This window comes from Micropterus salmoides, unplaced genomic scaffold (assembly GCF_014851395.1).
Source record: "Micropterus salmoides isolate LMB-PRFRI ecotype aquatic unplaced genomic scaffold, ASM1485139v1 Ms_hic_scaffold_292, whole genome shotgun sequence".
Lineage (NCBI taxonomy): Eukaryota > Metazoa > Chordata > Actinopteri > Centrarchiformes > Centrarchidae > Micropterus > Micropterus salmoides.
The window spans coordinates 1-17,868 of record NW_024042173.1 but is presented as its reverse complement, the minus strand read 5'-3'; the positions used below and the strand labels follow the sequence as shown (position 1 = coordinate 17,868).

At 40.6% G+C, this 17,868-nt stretch overlaps 1 protein-coding gene across 1 annotated transcript; it reads left to right on the top strand.

The window, feature by feature from the left end:
- Positions 1–5,218: 5,218 nt before the first annotated feature.
- On the top strand, positions 5,219–15,661 carry LOC119882118 (zinc finger protein 135-like). The gene is made up of 2 exons (XM_038692134.1): positions 5,219–5,478; positions 14,331–15,661. The coding sequence occupies exons 1-2, from the start codon at positions 5,307–5,309 to the stop codon at positions 15,368–15,370; spliced, it is 1,212 nt and encodes a 403-aa protein (XP_038548062.1). The 5' UTR covers positions 5,219–5,306; the 3' UTR covers positions 15,371–15,661.
- Positions 15,662–17,868: the final 2,207 nt, after the last annotated feature.

Sequence of the window (17,868 nt, the reverse complement as noted above, 5' to 3'; positions counted from 1 at the left end):
AGTCAGGGGTGATCTGTTGAAGAACTGAAGGCAGGAGTGGAGGGGAAACCAACACTGTACAGGGATTTGGGGATTGGAGTGTGCATGTGTGTTTATGTGTGATTGAGTTTTTTGCCTTTTGTTTTTGTATGGTTTTTACTTTAGAACAGCCAAGGTGCGGTTGACTGCTGTTAGAATATCCTTTCATAAGCTTTCTTTGGCTGAATGTTTGTACAAGAATCTGTTGTAAAGTCAGAAAGGGAATTTATTTCTAATTACACAATATTCTGTAACAGCTTATTTTATGTCATTGATGTCTAGTGTCAAAAATGCACTGTGCAAGTGAGTTTCCTAATTAGTTAATTAGTTTTTAACCTGCAGCAGGGTCAAATAAACACTAAATAAAATCAGCTGATGCTGGCTTCTGAATGGCCATATTGTGTTAATCACCAGCTCAGTGCCACTGTTTTTATTTAAAGCCAGTTCACACATCAAACCACACTTCTCAAGCGCCTCAAAGAAGCGCTGCTTTGTGCCAATTAGTGTTGCTTTTGAAGACAAAATGACATACGTCAGCACTAAGAATAACCGAACGGGAACCCCAGTAGGATTCATATTTGAATGCACCAAAGGAGCTGAGAAATGTGCTATTGTTGTTGGTGTGTATGACTCACCTCACCAGAATGCTTTACTAGAATTATACTGGTGAGTGCATTCAAGTGGATGGGAAGTGAAACACCAATACGTCTCATTGAGATACTGCCTCTGTGTCCTATGATATTTCCTGTGATAACATTGTATGAGCCACTGATTCCCATTGTTTCAATAAAATAGAGAGCTGACATAATAACTGAGAAATTCCTAATGTGCACACACGTGAAAACCTTGAAAACCTTTGTTTTGCTGCTTAGAAAACAATTTAGCTCACCTATCCTGGTGACTCAAGAGGCTAAAGAACATATTCCACATTTTAACTAGTCGTGTTTTTGTGTTTATAACATTGTTGTGTCACTGATGGTCCACTGTATGACAATATTTCAATTCATCTCAACTGTTCATCACCTCTGGGTTTGCCAGCTGTCCACATTAAAAAAACAAAGCAAAGATGTACAAAAATAAAATATTCGCCATAGAAAGAGAAGCACAAAAGGGGACAGACCTAGCGAAGACTGGAGAGCAGGACCGGGGTTTAAATGCAGTGGGGCTTGATTGCTTGGATGAGTCCCAGGTGTGTAGGAGATTGGATAGATAAAAGTTAAGAAGAAAGGAAGCCCCTGTGTGCGTTCCATGATTAGACCTATGTTGCAAATATACTGTATGGGTCTGTGTATGCACCAGTACAACTGTAGTAAGGAGATGGCATTAAAGTATGATATGAATGAAATGTATAAAGTCATGTCAGTGGTAACCATAGACTTGCATTTGTTTTGCACATTTTAAGTCTATTTCTGAAGCAAATCTGCGTAGACAGCTGTTTAATTCACACAAATATCCTGCTGTATTTTATTTGACCAGAACAATGTATTACTTATTCATCAAACGGGCAAAAAGTTCTTCGCAGACCCTATTATGCGGAAGAAAGTCACATAATAAGGACTGTTCTTTTGTGTTGAGGCTTTTTGTATTCGTGTTGTGGCTTTTTGTATTCGTGTTGTGGCTTTTGTATTCGTGTTGTGGCTTTTGTATTCGTGTTGGGGCTTTTTGTATTCGTGTTGTGGCTTTTGTATTCGTGTTGTGGCTTTTTGTATTCGTGTTGTGGCTTTTGTATTCGTGTTGTGGCTTTTTGTATTCGTGCTGTGGCTTTTTGTATTCGTGTTGTGGCTTTTTGTATTCGTGTTGTGGCTTTTTGTATTCGTGTTGTGGCTTTTTGTATTCGTGTTGTGGCTTTTGTATTCGTGTTGTGGCTTTTTGTATTCGTGCTGTGGCTTTTTGTATTCGTGTTGTGGCTTTTTGTATTCGTGTTGTGGCTTTTTGTATTCGTGTTGGGGCTTTTTGTATTCGTGTTGTGGCTTTTTGTATTCGTGTTGGGGCTTTTTGTATTCGTGTTGGGGCTTTTTGTATTCGTGTTGTGGCTTTTTGTATTCGTGTTGTGGCTTTTTGTATTCGTGTTGTGGCTTTTTGTATTCGTGCTGTGGCTTTTTGTATTCGTGTTGTGGCTTTTTGTATTCGTGTTGTGGCTTTTTGTATTCGTGTTGTGGCTTTTTGTATTCGTGCTGTGGCTTTTTGTATTCGTGTTGTGGATTTTTGTATTCGTGTTGTGGCTTTGTATTGTAGGGTTATTTTTGTTCAGCATTAACAGGGAGGTTTTCTTTTGGTTAATTTTATACCCTGAGAATTTACCAAACATCTTCAGAATTTGGTCAACAGCCTGGACAGACCTCCCTAGATCAGTTAAAAACAAAGCAACGTCATCTGCAAGAAGAGACAAGTGATGTTCTGTTCTTCTGATTTGAATACCTGTAATATCAGGAGAATTACATATTGCCATAGCAGGTGGCTTGACAGCAAACAAGAAGGGGCGATAATGGATATCCTTGTCTGGTCGATCTATATAGGCTAAAAGATCTCAATAACTGGCTGTTTGTTACAACTTTGGCTATGGGCTCTGTATATGGTAATTGAATCCATTTCAAATATTTTTCTCCCAAGCCAAATCTTTTGAGTGTCCCCAAAAGATAACACCATTCTGTCAAACGCCTTTTTGGCATCTAATGACAAAAAGGCTTGATACATGGCAAATTGTTTTTCATATAATGTATTCAATAATCGGCGGGTATTGTGAAAAGCTTGGCGGCCGAGAACAAATCCATTTTGGTCGTTCAAAATTAAGTTAGGAATATGTGATTCAATCCTCCGAGCTAGAACCTTGCATAGTATTTTGGTGTCACATGACATCAAGGATATAGGCCTTTATCAGCCCATATCTGTCGGAGCTTTACCTGGTTTTAACAGAAGTGAAATGCTGCCAATCTTAAGGATGGGGGTAGAATGCCCTTCTAGGACTCATTATACATTTCAAGTAGATGAGGTAATTTATCTGAATCTCTTATAAAGCTCAATAGGCAGGCCATCAGGGCCAGGGGCTTTGCCTGTATTCATATGGGTGAGTGCCTCCTTAAGTTCTTGAATGCTCAGTTTTCCATCTAGATAATTTTTAGTTTCCTCTGACACAGTTGGGAATTGAAGTTGGTCCAGAAACTGATCCTGTTTATCCATATTATCTGGATATTGGGATTTATATAAATTTTCATAATATTCTGCAAAAGCATCATTTATACATTTTGGATACACTAAATTCTCTGTATTGTCAAGTACAAGTAGAATTAATATCCCTACTAGTCCTGTGGTTTTTTTTGTTTGTTTTTTTAAGCCTCCAAGCCGGGAGTTTTCCTGCCATCTCACCCTGATCATAGTATGACTGTTTCACCCACAGTAAACTAACGATGGTGCATTTCGACCACGCCATCATTGAGTCCATCCTCACCACCTCCATCACATCTAGTACGCTGCTGCCACTGCCAGGGACAAGAGCCAGCAGCGGCGTATCATTAGCTCTGCTGAGAAGGTGATTGACTGCAGTCTTCCATCACTTCAGGACCTGTACGCCTCCAGGACTCTGAGGCCAGCAGGAAAGATCGCGGCCGACCCCCTCCTTCCCGGATACAGATTGTTTCAGACACTCTCCTCTGGCAAGAGGCTGCGGTCCATCAGGACCAAAACCTCTGGCCACAAAATCAGATTGTTCCAGTGTGCAGCTAGCCTCATCAACACGCCCCCCCCCTGACTCTGGCTTTCATGTCATTTTTAGATATCTTTATATTTATATAGGTTTATATTGTGTTTGAGCATGTATGTGTAACAGAAATTTGGCAATTAATCTGATTATACTACAAAGAGTACAGTCTAGACCTGATTTATTTGAAAAGTGCAATGAGATAACTTGTTATGAAATGGATCTATATAAATTAATACAATGCAATTAACTCATATTTTTTCTGATAAATGACAATCTAAGGAATAGCATTGAGACCCAGATCCAAAACCACAGAAATCATGTCAAAATAAATAGTCACTCTAAAAATTTACAAAACTTTACCATGTTTAAGATTCACTGTAATGTGTTAAAGTCCTTCAAATGTGACAAATGGAAAAAGTTTTAAATGCATGTCAGATTTTCAGAGACACCAGATGAGAAGCCATATTCTTACAAAACATACAGTTTCAGTTCAGTAAAAAAGATGTATAACCTCACAGTTCTGCAGCAGGTGAGTCTATGTATTTATATAAGTACACTACCGTTCAAAAGTTTGGGGTCTCAGAAACTTCCTTGTTTTCAAAAGAAAAACAGTTTTTGTCCATTAGGAGCATTTAACACTTAATTTCCTGCGTTCTGGAGACATTTTCTGCTCCAATTTATGGTGCATATTTTTTTTATATAAAGGGAAACAAAATTTAGCTGGAAAACTCATAATAACAAAATATAACTGAATATAATGTTGTAAACAGCAACACCTGGGTTTTTTAGTTACTTTTTTTGGACAATACATATTTTTGTTTCAAAATATATTTAAATTGCAGTCAATTTTTTATTGTGCAAATAATCATTTTTAGTGCAAGAATTTTTTTAGGACATTTTTAACAATTGCTTAATTAAAAAGTGGTGGGGACAAAAGCAGACATTTAAAAAAATTGGTGTGGACATGTCCCCAGCATCCCCACTGTAAATGACACGTATGGCTTTTGTACTTTACTTTAGTATTTTCTTCTATGCCACGTTCTACTTCTACTCCACCACATCTCAGAGAGAAAGATTGTAGATTTTACTTCACTACATTTATCTGACAGCTTCAGTTACTAGTTACTTAAACACAAAGATATGGAGAGTTTAAAAAATACGATTTTTTTTTAAATTAAACTCCCCAACAATTTTTACAAGTAGGAAATTAAAAAATTTAAATTTTGTTTGTCATGTCAGCAACCACTGAAAAGAATAACTACTTTTACTTTTAATAGCCTACTTACATGGCCTTTTTAAAAGCAGGTACTTTCTGAACTTCGACTCAAGTAAAAATTTTAATTGAAGCTTCTATTTTTAGTGTGATAATATTTTGCAGGGTACTCAAGTGCGGGATTTGTGTACTTCGTCCATCACTGCTGATAATAAACACAAGTTTTGAATTTCAGGTTATCATTTGAAAGCGGAACGAAAAGCTCCCGCACTTCTGCTGTCGGAACTTAATAGTGTGACATCGGCGTTGGTCGCAACTTTTGAATTCGCTGGAAGTTACTGTAGCGCCGCTAATTATTTAATTTGTAGTTCAGCAACAATGAGTTCAGTTGAGAGTTTGAGAGAGTTTGTCAACGAGCGACTAACTGCTGCTGCTGAAGAAATATTCAGAGTTTTTAAAAACACTATCGTCGAGTACGAGAAAGAGATCGATCGTCAGCGCAGACTGCTGGATATCGTTTGGAAACCCGAAATAAAGTTACACAGGATAGGTGAGGAAACATTCATTATATTAGTTACACAGGATAGGTGAGGAAACATTCATTATATAAGTTACACAGGATAGGTGAGGAAACATTCATTATATAAGTTACACAAAACAGAGGAGTAGTATATTAAACACAGGGCCGGTGTGACAGTTTGAGTGGTGGCTTGATTCATGGGCGTAAATCTCATCTCACAGTAGGGGGGGGGGGGGGGTAATAAAAAAATTAATAATTTCACAAGAGCAATTTTTGAGGGGGACCCGAATAATGCCACCAGAATTGTACTTGTAGGCCTATAGGATACGTGTACACAGAGAGAAGTCTACTATTTTTCTGGCCAACAACACAAAGCAATAGTTGTTTAAATATGACTTAAGTTCATAGGTTAACCACGTGGCCATATTATTCTAAATAACTTGCGTCCTCTAGGATACATTCTAATTTAGGGTTCTTCTGGGATAGAGGATGTATATTATCTATCTATATATACCGTGAAACTTCAATTAATAGCCGAGTCCCAAACAGCCGCCTGCCTCCTTTACTGGCCTGGTGTGGGGACACATTTTAAAAAATAAACGCCTGCTTTAATTAAACTGGTTTTTATAGAAGTTCTTTGGATGTATAAAACCTCTTAAACCCTGCGGGGTCGCCGCTTTAGCTGCTTTTAAGCTGCGTAGATCGTTAATATAAATAGGCTATTAATGTTTAAAGGAATGATCAATATGTCAATATGGACATGCTGCACATCGTTCTGCACATCCTGCTGACTCACGTTAACTTTGACGGCTCGTTAAGCCAGAATGTGTCCGTTCCTTGATTATTTATCTTACTTTAGTCTGTATGGGTCCAACCATCAAAACAGGTTTTCATAAAAATTTATCCAAGTTGTGAATCCTGTCATGTGAATCCATCGCTCTCTGTCAGCTGATTTCTCTCACCATGTTGTTGTCGTGAGGTTGCGGCCTTCAAAATAAAAGCGCATAAGTATTATTCTGTTTGAAATAAATAAACTGTTTCATAGTAGTTTCAGTTTTTTACAAAAAGAATTAAAGTCCTGTTCCATATGGACGCCTGTCCAAATTGAAGGCAGTGTCAATTAAGTGATTTTTAGCAAATAAAAGCCCGGGCTATTATTCAACGTTTTACGGTATAAATCAGATTTAACGGAAGCAAGCCAACTGATCTGCCACTTCACATCAAAATGCGCAAAACCCAACACAACAGTAGATCTACGGTATCAGCCTAATATCGGTTCACACACAGGATTATCGCTGTAGTAAGAGATGCACAGATTACATATTTCACTGGCTGTTTCCAGTTAATGATTTTTTTTAAAAGGTCTGACCTGCCGATGCTAATTTTTCCGATTTTAGTTCTTTCTAAGATCTATTAATGACAGCATACACAAACATTGTTTTATTTATTGGAAAAATCTGTTTTTATTAGGATCCCCATCAGCACCAGTATGAATGTGAGCTATTCTCACAGGTCTCAATTGTATGGTCATAATGAAACCTTGATTATAAAATAACATTTTCACTGGAAGGAAAATCACCAACAGCTGTGTTCCTGTGTCTTTACCTGCTCCATGCTTTATAACATCCACCGTGTCTCTTTCTGTGTTTCTCTGCAGATGTAGTGAGCGTTGCGTCTTCTTCGCTCTCGTGAATAACTTCCAAACACACAAGACATGTTTTAGCCTGTGTGCACACACGTGAAACACGGCGCCGTGGAGCGTGTTTTTAACATTCAATGTCACCGGCAGAAAATTTTATATTCAGTCCCCAGCGGATCAATCTGCGCATCTGTAGCTGTAGAAGATGAGTTCCAGTCCAACAAGCTGTTAAACAAGCTACCAAATAAGCTAGGTAATGTTTTTATAACAGAGTGGGCTCATAGAAAAATAATCATTTGACAACTTGACAACTTCACATGACAACTTTTTGTCATGATTAATTTATGAATGACTCAGCATCATCTGTATTAAAGACAAAAGAATCAGTTCATCCAATGTTTAAATTGCATAAAACAGCCCTGCAGCCTACTTAACATTACTGGAGGAACTACTGAAGGATTTGAACTGGTTTTCTGCCACCAGACTCCTGTAAGGGGGAAAGCAGGCAGTGGCCCAAACCACTGTGAGGCAAGAGAGGGGTGACTCAAAATGTTACTAAACTTAAAAAGCACTATAATTGCCCTGTTTACATTTATATTGTATTTGTAAAGTATATATGTTTATATTATTTGATGGGTTTTTTTTGGGGGGGGGGGGGGCACCCCTCAGATAGGGAGATGTCCTGCCTTTTTTGGCACTAAAGGCTACAGATCATTTCTTCACAATCCAGAAACATGTCTGTTAACATTATAACACGTAGAAACATCTGGAGGTTCTAATAAACATTATAGCATCTGTTGAAAACAGTCAGATTACAGCAGCCTGATCATTCACCAGGCCACACAGCAGACTAGGCCAACCACTTTTTTTTTGCGGTGCGCCTTTTGTCTGTAAACAGGAGATAATTTCAGCCCTCAGCCTGATGATGTGAGCGTTTCATCTTCGGTCCCTTTACAAAGTGACAGTAACATTTATCTCATAGAGCCCCAATTACAGCTGTCATCACAGGACTCTACTGTTGGAATAACATGCAGACTACATGTGCACTGTTATTAAAACATGAAACAGATCAGGTCTGAACGCTCTGGTTGAAATTACAGCCTAATAATTTGACTTCAGCAGCTGTTTTGTCACGATTATAGCAGCTGAATTGGTGTGATGCACGGATCGGCTCGGACATTAACGGAACTTATATATACGCCTATACGCATAAATCATGCACCTGCCCCCCACCAGCTAATTATTTTTTCAGATTTAGAGACTAGCATCTGCATGGATGTTTTACCCACACCTCCACCGGTCCCTGTAGCTTTCCAGGTGATTTCTTTCTTGTGTGTTACATTGATGAGTGTTTTCTTTAACGATTTCCTTTGCTGATTAGAGAGGCTGCTGTCAGTCATTTAAACGTTTCCTTCCGTGCAGTAAGGTCACAGCAAATATCCTGGGACAAAACAGAAAAACCCTGCAGTAATAAACTTGACAGGACAGAGAGAGGAAACAGAATTAAACTTTCAGCTTCTATAATCCACGTTTAGACTCTGATGGAGCTCAGGGTTGATATCAGGAGGACTGCTGCTGTACTCCAAACAGTTTCACTGTATGAACCTGGACTGGGCGTTAGACCTTTTGAATGTGAAGAAGAACACAGAACATGAATCAACACCAGATCCTGACCGATCCTGTCGGGAGATTTATTGTTATTAATTTATGTTGCTGTGGCTTGTGCGTAAATGCGCACAGTGTCACTGGGGAGGCGCTTCATCCAGCCGCTATGTAATGTTAATTTATACAATCCTGCATCACATTCAATAGTGACAACATCAGTGATCAAAGTGAAATGAGGAATGCAGTTAGAACAGCGCTTAATGAGGCGCTACACAAACGGTGAAGGGCAGAAAGTTCGATCACGCATTTGATTCTTTTTAATAGCCTTAACTAATCCACGTATAAATATAACCGGAAGTTCAAGTTCATTTTATTTATATAGCACGTTTTATAGCAGCCACTGACTGACCAAAGTGCTTTACAGAACTACAGAATTAAAAGACAATAATACCATGCATAACAGCACAGCATAGAAAAGTACAGAAAAGTTAAGAACAGCTTTAAACAGGAGTAGCCAAAGCAGTATCAGACTTGTCAACAATAACAATAAAAAACAGAAATGCCAGTATCAGACTTAGATAGAAAAAACAGCATCATACTCCAAGGAGAGAAAAATTAACAAAAAGAAAAAAAACAATATATATATATAAACAACCTTATTTATAGGCCAAAGAAAACAAGTGCGTTTTTAAAAGTGACTTAAGAGGTCACAGAAGGGGCTATCCTAACTTCTGTGGGCAAATTGTTCCACAGGCGAGGCCCAACCACAGAAAATGCTCGATCCCCTCTGCTTTTAAGTCTGCAGTGACGGACTAATAACAGATTCTTTTCACCTGATCTCAGACTTCTCGATGGAGTATATGGTTGAAGCAGTTCGGATAGGTAGCACGGTGCTTGGTTGCATAGAGATTTGTACACAAATAACAGGGGTTGAATTGGGGTGATATGGTCACTTTTCCGACTATTTGAGAGGAATCTTGCGGCGGCATTTTGCACCAATTGCAGACGAGCAGTTTGAGTTTTCGAGATACCGCAGTAAAGTGAATTGCAGTAATCTACACGTGTGGTGATAAAAGCATGAACAGCCACCTTAAGAGTTTCAGGATTAAGAAAAGGTTGGATTTTTGACAACAGACGCAGTTGATAAAAACTAGAGCTTATTACGGAGGAGATTTGTTTATCAAAATTTAAAGACTCATCCAGTAGAACGCCCAGGTTCCGTACACTTGAAGATCTAAAAGCCGATAGTCTGCCTAGGTCGAAGGTGGCAGCCTGGGGATTAACAGTGGACCCGAAAACAATGATCTCTGTTTTGTTTTCATTTAAAAAGAAAAAATTTTGGTCCAGCCAAAATTTTACTTCATCTAGACAACCTAATAATGATGAAAGGGCAGAGGGATCATTTCACTTGAGTGGAACGTACATTTGAGTGTCGTCTGCATAACAGTGAAAAGATACCCCATGTCTTCTTAGAATGGTGCCCAGTGGTAACATGTATAGGGAGAAAAGAGAAGGCGCTAAAATAGATCCTTGAGGAAGGCCACAGGTTAGATGCGCAACAGAAGAGGAGCAATTTCCTAACTTTACTCTGAAAGTACGACCCGAGAGATAAGACTGGAACCACTGGAGGACGATAACTTTTAGCCCCACATCATACTCTAGTCTGGATATCAGGATAGAGTGGTCGATCGTATCAAAAGCTGCTGATAGATCCAGAAGAACAAGAGCCACAGAGTCACCAGTGTCCGTGGAACGATAGATGTCATTTAAAACTCTCAACAGGGCAGATTCAAAACCAAATTGAAATTTTTCAGAAATATCATTGCATTTTAGAAAGAGCTGGAGTTGGTCAAAAACAACTTTTTCTAACACCTTCGAAACAAAAGGCAATACAGAGATAGGACGGAAGTTATTTAACACGGCAGGATCCAGTGAAGGCTTCTTGAGTAGCGGACTGACAGTGGCCTCCTTAAGGGCAGCAGGGATGGAGCCGGTAAGGAGGCACTTATTAACAAAGGACACCAATCCTGGCCCTACTGAATCAACAATTAATTTAAGAAACTTAGGAGAGATGATGTCAAGAGAGCAGTACGAAGATTTCATCTTGGCAATAATTTCTTTGAGTAGGTTCAGGGTGATTGGCTCAAAGGCATCCCAGGTAAAAGAATTCATCAACTTACTAGAGTGTTCCATGTGGTAGCGGCTGGCATTGCATCTCAAATTAGATATTTTGTCAATAAAAAAATCTCAAGAAACTTTCACATAGCTCATCCGAAGCACCATACATTGTATTTACGGAGGATTTAAAACCAAGTTTATAACAGAAAATAAAACCTTTGGTCTAAAGTGGTTTGCCATAATCATGTCAGAGAAGTACGTAGCTTTTGCCGACTTTACAGCATTCTGGTAGGTCGACAGACTGACTTTAAATAACTGAAGTGAAATGTGTAGCTTGTCCTTCTTCCATTTGCGCTCAGCCTTTCTGCTAGCTTGTCTTAGTCGCCGAATATCCACGTTGAGCCATGGTTCAGATTTTGGTTTAGGTTTGAAGGGCTTAAGCGGAGCAGATTCGTTTAGGGCATTTAGCCAAGTAGAGTATAACAGACCGAGATGCTGGTCGGCATCGAAGTCCAATAGTGGTGAGTCCAGAAGCAAATGTGAGGAGGAATTCATAAAGTGCTCGTTAAAATTTGAGCCAAAATGAGGAGAGTAGGACCTAAACAGTCTTACATCTGCACTAGTGGGATGAGAAATGCAAGGAAGAGATGTAGAAAATAATATTGGCTTATGGTCAGAAAGGATAAAATCAGATATAACAACATCACTGATTACCATCCCATATGAAAGAACAAGGTCCAAAATGTGACCCTGAATGTGAGTGGAATCATTTATCCACTGGACTAGATTAAAAGATTCAATCAGGCTGAGGAAATCCTTTGACAGGGTGTTAGATTGACAACAAACGTGGATATTAAAATCACCCACCAATAGAAAACGGTCATAGGTTGTGGTGATATTACCAATGAATTCTGTAAATTGCTGAATGAAGTCCTGGAGTGAGTGTGGAGGACGGTAAATCACCCCTAATAAAATAGGGCCATTTCAGTCTAAATGAAGTAGCTGAGCTTCAAAACTAGAAAATGCACTGACAGGAACCGGCCGGCATTGCACAGAGAATGAGTTTTTAAAAATAGTCACGACCCCCCCCCCTCGTCTGTTCGGACGGGGGGAGTTAAAAAAGGTACAGTCAGTTGGAACTAGCTCCGAAAAAGGGGTTAGATCACCAACCTTAGTCCAGGATTCAGTGATGAACATAAAATCCAAACTATGAGAGGAGAAGTCGTTGAGCAGGAAGGTTTTGTTCACCAAGGATCGAGTGTTGATCAGAGCCATTTTAGGCGGATGAATCACATCGGGGAAAACTCCGGCTTTCTTCAAAGAACGTAGATTTCCAGGATTCACGCCGTTTTGCCGATGACATAGGCCAACCCGAGGTAAGCCAACCAAATGGACAGGAGAAGATTGCAGGGGAATGATAGATTGAAGCCACCGATGAGCCAGCGCTCGCGGTCGCCAGGCAACATATCCGCCATAACACGACATATGATTTGGATTTAGATCGATCCTGAGTCTTTCAATAGCTTTCAATCTAATGATGCGTCCACCCCGACTCCCGCGTTTCCTTCTGTGTTTTCTCCGTGAAGTGACAGGAGGCCACTGGCGAATACATTCCAATGTATGCGTAGTGGTGCTTCTGTGTGTTTGATTAAAAACGTGCGCTACATCCTGCTTATAAAAGTCCATAAAAGAGGTGCGAATGTTCAGGAGTGACTGTCGGTCATAGACCAGACGTGTGCAACAATTAGAAGCCCAGATAGACATCCATAAATAGGAACACTGCAGAGTCCTGCTCCGGCTATGGATTGGTCCAGCTGCTTGTCACGCCTCTTGTAAAGATCACAGCGGCTGAAAAGACTTTCGCAAAGGATACGCCGATGTATCCTCCAGCAAGCCTCCTCGATGTGCATTTTAAGAATTGAGATGTCTTTCAAGATGGCACGCTGAGTTTGGGAAATGAGGAAGGCCCATTGACTGCTAACCAGGACATACGTTCCGAATTACTCTGTTTATCTCCGTATCGTCCTTTTAGATATATGCTTCTGAATGTAGTTTGTAGGCTACACCGTTAGCTGCATGATGATTCACAGGGATAATCAGTTTCTGTAGGATGATATCGCTTTAGCCTACAAGAGTTTCTCCGTATCACCGCAGCAAACATAAAGCACTGTGGGATTTTCTACAAATGGTGATCAGTAGGCGGCATTTTCATAGAGTTGATCTCTTATCTGGAACATAGCCTGCTCCGGAGCAGGTTAGCCATTCAGCATAAGTTACTGGTAAGAAGTGAACTACCGTCATTGTACTGAAAACCCAGCATTAACCCCGAAGTTACCTGAATAAGCTCTAATCCTGCTTTGTAGTACAGGCCCCTGATCATGGAGGTGACTGTTTTGCTGATCAAAACACTGCAAAACGTCAATAAACCATCCAAATGTTCATATTGAGATATACTTGAGCAATTTTTGAAGGGAACACAAATAATACAGCCAAAATTGTACTTGTATAGGATACGTGTACACAGAGGGAAGACTTACTACTATTCTTTTGACCAACAACACAAAGCAAAAATTGTTTAAATATCACGTAAGTTCTGCTTAATTCTCCAACTTATTTTTGTGTTTAATCACATACAGTAATCTGCTCACCTTGCTTTTCCCATCAGACACACAGGCACACACCTACACCTGTCTCCCTCTCTCTCGCTCTCTCTTTTCCTGTATCTGTCTGGTGTGACTTTATTTGTCAGCAGTTTTATAAAAGACAACTCACGTTTCTTACATTTCACCCACAATTCCGATTTCTGCCCGGATGAGGCTTGTTGTTAATTACCAATAGAGAGTGCTGTGTGATGCAACTGCACATTTTGGAGTGGCCTTTTATTGTGGCCAGCCTAAGGCCTTTTATCGTGGCCAGCTTAAGGCACACCTGTGCAATACCCATGCTGTCTGATCAGCATCTTGATATGCCACACCTGTGAGGTGGATGGATTATCTCGGCAAAGGAGAAGTGCTCACTAACACAGATTTTGACAGATTTGTGAACAATATTTGAGAGAAATAGGTCTTTTGTGTACATAGAGAAAGTCTCAGATCTTTGAGTTCAGCTCATGATTAACTCAAGTGTTGCCTTTATAATTTTCTTTAGTGGAAATGTTGTTGTATAAGCAGCTGGAGATCATGAATGTGTGATGTGACACAAAATGTGACTACATTGTACAAGAGTGAAGTTACTGAATATGTCTGCAAAATTTATTTTCGTCATTGCACTTTGTAGACTGTACATGTACACTCGTCTCACAGCCGCTGCACATAGAGACCAGTGTTATTTGTGCAGCTTGTAGGACGAATCATTTTTGTGAAAATTACCTTGTCTACTTAACTATGATAGCAAAGAGGCTACGTTTGTGTTTTCTTCTGAATTATTGACCCCAGAAGTTTGAATTTGTGAACATATTTCCAACTTTACTGAGCTCACAGTAGAAACGTTAGCCTGTTCCTTTTGTTCTCTGTCCCTCCAGAGCTCCCACAGCAACATGTCTGTAAGGAGGAGGAGGTTCTGGCTGACCAGCAGCTCTGGATTCAGGAGAGGATCCCCGGTCTGGACCAGGAGGACCCACAGCAACATGTCTGTAAGGAGGAAGAGGTTCTGGCTGACCAGCAGCTCTGGATTCAGGAGAGGATCCCCGGTCTGGACCAGGAGGACCCACAGCCTCCACAGGTTAAAGAAGAACAGGAGGAATTCTGGACCAGTCAGGAGGGAGAGCAGCTTGTAGTGAAGCAGGAGACTGACACCTTTATGTTGAGTCCTGCTCATGAGGAAAGTGACCACAGTGAAGCAGAACTGAAAAGTGACCACCAGCTCCTCTCTCACAGCTGTCATGTAGCTGAGAGCCAAGATCAGAAAGGAGGCGAGCATGAAGACTCAGGATCAACTAGAGATGCAGAGCCAAAACAAAAGAATCAAGATCACAACAGCAGAAGCCCCAGAAACAATGTACACAAGTCTACCATGTCAGAGGTTCACCATGATCCTCACACAGGTAAAAACTCTTTCACATGTGACACATGTGGAAAAGGTTTCCAGTACAAGTCAGATTTTCAGACACACCTGAGAATTCACACAGGTGAGAAGCCGTATTCTTGCAACACATGTGGGAAATCATTTTGCCAGAGTGGTGCCTTAAAAGTCCACATGAGAATCCACACAGGTGAGAAGCCGTACCTTTGCAATATCTGTGATAAAAGATTCAAGGACAGTTCAACATTAAAAAAACATAGGAGAACCCACACAGGTGAAAAGCCGTACCTTTGCAATATCTGTGGGATAAGATTCAGTGACACTTCAACATTAAGAACACATAGGAGAACCCACACAGGTGAAAAGCCGTACCTTTGCAATATCTGTGGTAAAAGATTCCGTGTCGCTTCAACATTTAAAAACCATATGAGAACCCATACGGGTGAGAAGCCATATTCTTGCAAAACATGTGGGGAATCTTTTAGCTGGTGGAATATCTTGAAAGTCCATATGAAAACCCACACTGGTGAGAAGCTGTAACTTTGTGAGACCTGCAGGACAAGATTCAGTGACACTTCAGCTTTTAAAAAACATATGAGAACCCACACAGGTGAGAAGCCGTATTCTTGTGGAACATGTGGGAAAGCGTTCAGAGTTAGTGGTCAATTGAAAATTCCATCCATCAGTTAGGGTTGTACTCACTTCCCCCCCAGCGGTTTAGACATTAATGGCTGTGTGATGTGTTATTTTGAGGGGACAGCAAATTTACATTGTTATACAAGTTGTACACTCATTACTTTACACTGTAGCAAAGTGTCATTTCTTTAGTGTTGTCACATGAAATATAATAAAATATTTACAAATATGTGAGGGGTGTGCTCACTTTTGTGAGATCCTATATGTATATATATATATATATATACATATAGGATATATATACACACACACACACACACACACACACGACTGTTCAAAGGTTTAGGGTCTGAGAAACTTCCTTGTTTTCAAAAGAAAAACAGTTTTTTTCAATTACAAATACATCAAATTGATCAGAAATGCAGTGTAGACATTATTAATGTTGTAAGTGACTATTGTAGCTGCAAAAGGCTGTTTTGTAATGGCAGAGGCTCATTATCAGCAACCAGCCCTGTGCTCCAACGACACGTTGCGTTTAGGAACATTAAACACTTAATTTCCTGTATTCTGGAGACATTTTCTGATCCAATTTATAGTAGATATGACTTTTTAATGTAAAGGGAAACAAAAAATTCAGCTGGCAGGTGACATTTCATATAAAAAATATAACAGAATATAATGCAGTAAGCAGCAGTACCTAGGGTTTTTAGTTACTTTTTTGGACAATGCAACATGTGGGAAAGACTTTAGAACCAGCGATCACTGGCTTGATGTGGGCCAGTAAGCGCAGGTACGCAGTATCGGCACCTCAACATTTTTCTCTTTGGCGTACCAGGACATTTTCCCAAGCTGCCGGTCCTCTCTCCTGTGCCCTCTCCATATCAGGTTCTCTGGGTGCTACGTGACGCTCACCTGTTCCAGTTCTCACCTGCCTGCTAAACTCTGTCGGCGGGGAGAGACGAGGGAGAAGAGAAGCTGGGGTGCCTTTCAAGCAGCGGCATGCTGAATGTAGCTCGTCAGTGTCACTTGTGAACCGAGTAATCACAGCCTGGATGGGGCGGGACATTTAAAGATATTGAAAGATAGGTGTCATTTTCACTGGGGACATGTCAGAATCAGAATGTCTCCATCACTTTTTGAAAGCTTTTGTTAAAAATGCTCAGAACAACAGCAACAATAACTCTTCAATAACAAATGAAACAATGGACAATAAGAGAACATGCAGCGTGGGAAAGCTTTCAGACTTAGGCCTGGTCCACACGGACACGGGTATTTTTATAACCCGATTTGTTCCTCCTCTGTTTAAAAAAAATTGATGATGCAATAAACATGGCCCCTCACTACAGCTGGACCCTTCATGAACCTCTGCCAGGATCCTGGTTGTGGATTTCAGTTCTGCTTTCAACACCATCATCCCGGCTCTGCCGCAGGACAAGCTCTACCAGGTGAGCGTGCCTGAGTCCATTGGCAGGTGGATCACAGACTTCCTGAAGCAGCTCGTGAAGATGGGAAAACATGGCTCTGAGTGTCTGTAATGGTTCAACTCAAGGCTGTGTTCTTTCTCCTCTGCTCTTCTACCTGTACACAAACCGCTGGAAGCTGCACCTCCTGTCACCAGTCCGTCATGTTTCTGAAGTTTGTGGGTGTCACCACCCCCATTGGGCTCAACACAGGTGCGAGATTGACCATCTGGTGTCCTGTTGCAACCAGAACCATCTGGAGCTAAACACTCTGAAGACAGTGGAGATGGCAGTGGATTTCAAGGAAGATGTCCAGCCCCACCCCCCCCATCACCCTGTGCGACTCCACAGTCGACACTTTGGAGTCATTCTGCTTCCTGGACACCATCACCCACTCCGCAGAGAAGGCGATTGGCTGCAAACTTCCATCCCTCCATGATGGGTACTACTCCAGGACTCTGAGGAAAGCAGGAAGGATTGTGGCCGAGGGTCTATTAGGACCAAAACCTCATGTCACATTAAACTGTTTTCCCCCATATTACCTGACACTCGTGTCAAGGTAAGGAACATAAGGGTAAAGGTTAATCATTATGCAAAAGGTTGCGTTTGGGTGAAGACGTCAATACTATGAGTTAGCAGCAGAGACAGGGACAGAAAAGGAGAAGTGGAAGGACCAAACATGGACATACACTAACCCCCACAGACACAAGTACAAACATCAACACACAATTACACCCAAAAGCGACATGAAGAGAGAAAATTAAAGAGAAGTCTGAGATGGATCAGCGTTGTTCCTCGGCAGATCCCAAGGCACCGAGCTCGTTACTGGATCAGCACAGCACGGACCAAAAACTTATAATAATTCAGTTCAATTCAATTTTATTTATAAAGCACAAATCATAACAACTGCGCTTTTCATAAAAGAGCAGGTCTAGACCAAAC

What these genes read in the sequence shown, in the direction of transcription:
- LOC119882118 (XM_038692134.1), top strand. Translation starts at nt 5,307, where the DNA reads ATGAGTTCAGTTGAGAGTTTGAGAGAGTTTGTCAACGAGCGACTAACT. An exon ending in AATAAAGTTACACAGGATAG is followed by an intron (nt 5,479 to 14,330) that starts GTGAGGAAACAT and finishes CTGTCCCTCCAG; the next exon opens with AGCTCCCACAGCAACATGTC.